Consider the following 7,211-nt stretch of genomic DNA (forward strand, 5'->3'; position numbering starts at 1 on the left):
AAAAAGGTGAATCACGTCATCGAAGACGTTCTTCGCAGCGTCTGCGCTGAGACGTCGAGGCGCTGGTGCGCTATGTTGCCACTCGTAGCGTTGCACTGAACAATGCAGTGCATTTCTCTAACGGCTACATGCCGTTCTACGTGAATGGGCTGATTTACCCTCGCGTCCCGCTGACGCCGCCATCCCATGGCTCAGGGCTAGTTGGGGGAGGAATAGCCGAACGGCTAGCTGATGTCAGCCCCTCACCATCCGTAAAGAAGTCGATGATTTCTTGTCTACCGGACTTAGTGTCCTACGACACGTTCACGATGCGATGGCTTAAGGCCATGAACTGCAGAAAGAATATGCAGATGAAAAAGGAAGAGGCAAAGTAAAAAACGTTAAGGTCGGGGACCTGGTTTTATTAAATTAAAAAAAAATTCCTACACATGCAGCCTTTGCTTACTTCAGGACATAGCTTCGTCCACGTTTATCGGACCGTTTAAGGTTGTGGCCAAGCGGGGCCTGGCGTACATGCTGAATCTTCCGAAACGGATGCGCACTCACCCGGTGTTCTACGTGGGCTTGATCAAGCCTTACCGGGATCTGGTGCATGTGAACGCGGAAGCGTTGGCGCCGGAGCGGATACCACGGGCCCGCTGCCACCCAGAAGTTGAACCAGCAACTTGTTCTGAGCACGGAGTGCAACACTTTCCATTTCTAATGGCGCCAAGCGCTCCTCCGTCGCATGCAGCGACGCATTCGCCTGCTCCACGGCTAAGAGTCGCTTCGGCAGAGCGCTGTACTCCTCAACGCGAGGCAGCCGCCGCCCGACGTGCATTAAATTCGAAAGAGCGTCCGCACAACGATATGCTACTTCAGCATGACGCTCAGCGGAGCTCCGATCACGATGGACCTCGTCCTCAAGGGCTCGAAGAGTATCACGAGTCACCGGACAGCGGTCGTCCGCTTCGTCACCGCTCGCCACCGACTCTTCCCCCGATGAGAATGGTGACGTCCACTATCACGCGGAACGTCAAGTGAGACGACGTCGTTACCAAGGTCAAACCCAATATCTGGTGAAGTCGCGGATATATCCCGACTTTAAAAACTCGTGAGAGTCTGAGTCTGAGACGCCACTTCGGCAAGATTGCCCAGACGCAATAATCGATTGGATACTCAATCTTAATGGCGGAAGGTATAACGGGGTTACACGTCCCCTGGTAACAGGGGGGGTGTCACACGAGGTGTGCATGGTGTGACTGCACCAAACAAGAATATGGTATGTGGCTAGGTAGCCAGTAGTCATGCATGTATTAAGATTTTACTAAATTAATTCAGGAAAATCTATACATTTAAAATTAGGCGGTTTAGCCGCAAATAAAAATCAGTTCTAGATTCTAACCGAAAGTCAATAAGGCTTGGGAAGGCAATAATTACTCTTGGAGTAAGCAGATTGCGATCCGCTAAATCATACTTGGTTCTTAAAACAAAAGGTCTGTGACCTCAAGTACGCTTCCTCAAGCGCTAAGTTACGGCAGCCCCGCTGCAGAAATGCTTCTTATATAGATGCTTGCCAAAACTGATGCTTACACGCGTCCTCTTATCATGTAGACCGCAGACGAGACGTCCTATGAATCCTCTGAAGCAAACCTAAATCTATAGACGACTCAAAAAAATTCTTGCCTGACAGAAGTGGTTTTCTTCGTCACATCGCTTGATGATCTGGATGCTTTGCATCAGCGGGAAGAGATAAAGTACTCGTGGACTCGCCACACAACTGCATTCTGAAATCTGGTGAGTGCCTCTAGGTGAGCAGTCACCACTTTCGGCCATTCGATCGCTATGTTCCTGCTCTCATCGAATCACAAGATAGACAAAAGAATGTCGAGCTCAATACTTATCCTGAAGAACATTTCATGCTTTATCCTCGCAGAGGATCCAGAAATTTTTTCGACTCGGCCGTGATATTGACTAATGTGCTGCTATGTGCACCAGGATTGCTGTGCACTTTGCCAAGAGAAAGACTTGACTCCCAAAGTACACATTGACAAACGAACATCGTTTGCTCCTACCAGGAGTGGAGCCGAGGGCCTCTGAGGTATACAACTTGCTAATTTGAGAATTCACATATCAATCCGATTTAGAATATATCTCAATTGAAACGCTTTAATATCTCTCATTATTCTAATGTGTTTATCTTTTGACGTGCAGCTAGCAGCTTAGGTGTGCCTTGAACCTCTACTTTTCGTAGTTTCTACTCTTGTCTTGGTCAGCAGAGCTAGCCGGAATAATGTTCTGGTTAGCAGATCTAGCCGAAACCAAGTTTTTTGTTTAGCAGATCTAGAGAAAATAATATTTTACAGCTCCGGTAATGGTTGTGTTCTATTAAATTTTCTGCATGTTGACGAAAGTATCTGCATTATCAACTTTCCATTACAAAAGTAATTAGAAGTGGCAGTACATGTATTATCTTTCATCAGCGGACTAAACCTTCTGGCTTGTAAACCATAAAAAAGAACGAGGGGAATTGAGTTCTGGCTAGGAACGTCCATAGTACCGTGCAACTAAATCTTGTTCTCTGATGAAGTGATATCACATGGGACCACCATACGTTAACCACTATGCCAATCTAATTTCGATTTTGCATATATATTATGCATGTAGAATAAACATATAGCTGCAACATTGTTCTTCAACAGTATCGAGCGGCGTCATCTCAACTAATCGCCTTAAATACTTGTGCTCCATGGCATTGGCTCGGTCTTTCTACCAAATACCTCGTCCATAAGCGCAAGCATTTTGGTGAAAAAGTGCTGCTTGGTGAACTTACGATTAGTGAGGAGCGCTGACGGAATAAATTTGTTTTGTTTTTATCATTCGTTGATATCTTGCAATTTAAAGCGAAGGCTTCAAGACCATATCTAACCGTGTCGATGTTTTTAGAAGGTCGAGCCATTTTGCCGACGGTGGGGCGAGCGCCATATTTCGTCAGCTTTCCAAGCTCTCAGCATCGCGATGCTTACTAAAAAACTTTTTTTTTTGGGCGTTGACCGTCTCGTATTGTTGATGGCATTCCAATACTTGGCCAGCCATGAAAAATGTTGACGATATGATTGTATGGTGTAAACATATCGATACGGTCATGTAAACACTTTAAAAACACTTCACCATCGTACAGGGCCTTAATGTGCACCTTTGGAATCAGAAGCAGATGAGAAGTTCTCCGCCAAGTACAAGCAGCTACTCTCTCGCATGTATAAAGGAAAGGCAGCACTTTTGCTCTCCTTTCTATCTGTAGCAAATCTCAAGCTTAAATAGGCGAGTCTAGCATTCCAGGGGATCTTTATACTCACAAAGGTATTGATGGTTATGTGCATCAAAGTGTTATTGATATAGTTTTAAAATTATGGATTATTGTGTAGTAAAGACAATTTTGGAATTCTCAATTGGTGGCATTTACATAACGATATATATATACTGTCTGAATTAACCCTGTCTAACTTAAAACCCTATCTAAATTGAACAAAAAATATGGACCCAGGGCTCCATACAGTAGAATCTGTCCAAAGTAAACCTGTTTAATTTAAGACCCTTTCTAAATTAAACACTGTCCCCCAGTCCCAACATGTTTAATTTAGACAGGTTTTACTAGGCAAAGAAGTGCTGTGCAGTCAGCCTCTTACTAATTTTGCTTTCTGAAGGTTCTGATCTAAGAAAAAACGTAGATATGTGCAGAATTGCTTTTCGTCCACAATGCAACAAGCACACTAGCTGTCACGGCGACGGGTTCTTAAACGTTAATCAAACATGAAAATTAGTACTTGCTTTATGTTTTGATCAGAAGTTTTGTTTGCTGTTTTGTCTCTATCACTGAAGCCAGGACGTGATTCTCTTAAATATAATAGCATGCGTCGTAATAGATTTGATGAGAGTGTCTAATATCTCATTCTCTGCGGCTAAAACCTTTATTAATTGATATCATCTGAAAGTCAAACTGTCCTTATAACTAGTGTCAAATCCGATTAGATGCTCCTGGTTTTTGCTTGGCTATAACCGGATCATCTCCATGCGTCTCGCTTTCCTTCTCTTCGCTGCATTTGCGGCCACGCTTACGTTAAGTCTCACGACATCCAACGCCAATGACATCACTACAAAAGAAGCTTTAAACACTAATACTACGACTATCAAACAAGATGACAAGATTCTGTCTTCACGCAAGAATGAAGGAGTGGAGGAAGAACGAGTTCTTGGATTGGAAACGATCAAAACTTTCTTTAATACGAAAGTTATGTCGTTAATCAATCGTCTACGAGCATGGTTTGGACGTACCTTTCGCTTTAAAAAAAGGGACACGGGGACAAGTTTCAACTCGCTTCCAACTTCTTCATCCAGTCCAAAGATTTCTGTCGCTGATGTGAAAGTGAGCAACAAGAAGTCGCAAGTGCAAGATGGTAGTAAATTGCTATCGAAGGATGTTTCAACAAAGTGGGTAGGAAAATCGACACGTGGGGATAACGTGGACACGTCACCACAACATGCTCAAAAGTTGCCTTCTACCTCAATAGAATCCACTTCAGGCGTTAACAATGTACATACGCCACAGATCAAGATGAGGGAGTCACAAGTGGAATCAAAAGTCCCACAATCTCTGCCGATGAAGAAAACTGATGCACAAGGGGAGATAAAACCCCATATAACTGTCAAAAATAGGTTACCGTCATTTGACACCATAAAAGCCCAATTAAACGATCTCAAAGAACAAACGCCTCCGCTCAGCGCTCCGATGAGGATGGAAAGAGTTGACTCAAACGTGAAGATGAAAGCTCCGCCAGTTCCACCGTCTAACGTCCCACTGAAGATGAAAGCTCCGCCAGTTCCACCGTCTAACGTCCCACTGAAGATGAAAGCTCCGCAAGTTCCACCGTCTAACGTCCCACTGAAGATGAATGCTGATCAACAAGTGCATAATATACAAACGCCCCCTCATGAAGTTCTACCGTCTGTAAGTAAAATTGACCCACAAGTGGAAACGAGATTCCCACAGTCTCCTGGCCAGTCGCTCAAATCCAGTAAAGATTCAAAGCATGACATACCTCCTACATATTATTCCTCATCTCCCGTCGAGAAACCGAAGGAGACAACTCATAAGGTGAACGGAGACGTAGTGTCGACAGACAGTTTGCCACAAGCACCGCCTCAGAATTCTGATAGTAAGATAAAACATTCTGCTGAAGATTCGACGAAGAATGTCGGAAAGCAAAAGTGGGGAACATCGATCAAGAAATTTTTCCAATTCCTTAAGAAATTGGCCGAACAACCCTCGAAGGCTAAAGCCGATCTGTCGACAAATTCTCAACACAAGGCCGAATATCTAAATGTTCAAAAACAGTCGGTAACAAATGAAGCTGATCCAGTGAAGCAGCAAAAGGTCGTGGAAGCCACTGACGAGCTGAACAAATTAGGTTCTAAAACGTCAAAAAAATCATCATCATGGTCCATACGTGCTCCTTGGTCTCAATAGCAAACTCCAAATCTTGAGTCTCATCTATCGTCAACTTCTGAAAGCAAGACGGTTGATTCGTCTTCAATACCTTGAGCTCTAGACGAAGGTTCCGTTTTTGACTTGGTTAATGTGAGATTTGTTCTTGCCAAAGCGCTGGTAGCGAGAAAATTGGCTAGCACAAAAGTGCGTAAGTAGCGAATATGCATGATAGTAGCTGTAATGATGCTGCGAATAAGTGAAAAATAAAATTGTGATTGAGGTTAGCTACATATCATTGTCAATATGCGCACGTAAAAAACTACTGTAATTATAAATATCCACAGATGGCCCCATGTGAAGATACTAAACTCAAGCAATACGAATATTCATGTTGAAAAACTGATACAGTATCAGCTAGAATAGGAATAATTGTAAAATTATATTGCTTCAGATTAAGGGCCTCGATTCTGCTTCCAGGTAGACAGACATACGAAGTCATCCTTCGAGCGTCAAATGAGCGGACTCTTTGAGTCGAAGCTACCGCTGTGTAAGGCGCACGGCTACCTCGTTGCACTTGGTAACATGTTTTGGTCAATCTGAGAAAAGATTGTATCTCGTATAGGATAGAACACGACGTGGTTGATAACCTATCCCCGAAACAGATTGAGAAGCTGATTAGTTTTTGTCAACGTCGGTCTCGAAGGGATCGGTAAAAAGGAGGCTTAAGGGCCAGATGCGATAGCTATTTGCGTGGAGGCGCTCAGCAGCTATGACATTGTGCTGGTTAGACGCTTTCAGGAACGATATATCGCGGTACCGATAGGAGAACGGAAGGCACTCAACGTGCAGCTAATGTTGACGGTCTAAGAAAATCATCTATATCTGGGCGAGGGAAGCTGTGATGTTCATGAATTTTGCGATGCTTCTGGCGGAGCAACAGCGCGTCACGCACTTGGCGTTCAGCGTAGAAGTTTGCGTACGAGATTGAACTTTAGCATCCGGTGCTTCTGTAATCACGGCAGTAATTGTCATGGAAAGATTCGACGCGACATTTTTCAGACGCCGAGGCTGATTTATCATGCGCAATTTAGGTAGGTGTCATTCCGTCACGAGAGGCGAGGATAAGCGGGCTATGTCAAGAAGTTCGAACTTTTGCTGTCGCAATTCGGCAGACCACCTATCGGAGGCGGAAACAGTCACTATTTTCCGCAGTAGAGATAGGGATCACACCGAGACCTTCCGCATCTACCCTTACCTCTTCTGAGGAAGCAGTGGATGTCGCATTAAACGCGGAATTCATTCTACTTGCTGCAAGGACTGGTTGGGGTACTGGATATGAAAGCTCTATGGGCGCGTCAGCGGCGATAAACTTCAGTCATGCTAAACCGATCTTCTGGCTGGCGAGCAGCTCTGAGGTACCTGCTGGTTTTTCTTTGGGATAATTTTAAAAAAATTACGCTACGTATCCCCTTTTTTCTTGGCAAACGGTAAGAAGGGTCGGGTCTTCGCAAAGGCGAACTGACAAAATTTTTGTGTGGGAATTTAGAGCTCCAATAGAATGCTCTGTAATAACGAACGATATGTGTTCGATGTACGACTCAATTGGACCCGTCTCAAGGCTAAGTAATTTTTTGAGTGGCTGGGCACGCAACTTAAGAATGTGAGTAGTTGCTTCAACGCTAAGTAATGTATGATGGGGTGGAGTCTTGATCAATTTAGGAGCTTCGAGCAATAACGCTCGACTCGC

The 7,211-nt window shown here is 44.2% G+C and overlaps 1 protein-coding gene across 1 annotated transcript; it reads left to right on the top strand.

Annotated features, from left to right (window-relative positions):
* Positions 1-4,048: 4,048 nt before the first annotated feature.
* PHALS_11226 (RxLR-like protein) lies at positions 4,049-5,503 on the top strand (the record flags this gene model as incomplete). Its single annotated transcript, XM_024726784.1, has 1 exon — positions 4,049-5,503. The coding sequence occupies one exon, from the start codon at positions 4,049-4,051 to the stop codon at positions 5,501-5,503; it is 1,455 nt and encodes a 484-aa protein (XP_024577426.1).
* Positions 5,504-7,211: the final 1,708 nt, after the last annotated feature.

Source organism: Plasmopara halstedii, assembly GCF_900000015.1.
Source record: "Plasmopara halstedii genome assembly, contig: Scaffold_526, whole genome shotgun sequence".
In the NCBI taxonomy this organism is placed as follows: domain Eukaryota; phylum Oomycota; class Peronosporomycetes; order Peronosporales; family Peronosporaceae; genus Plasmopara; species Plasmopara halstedii.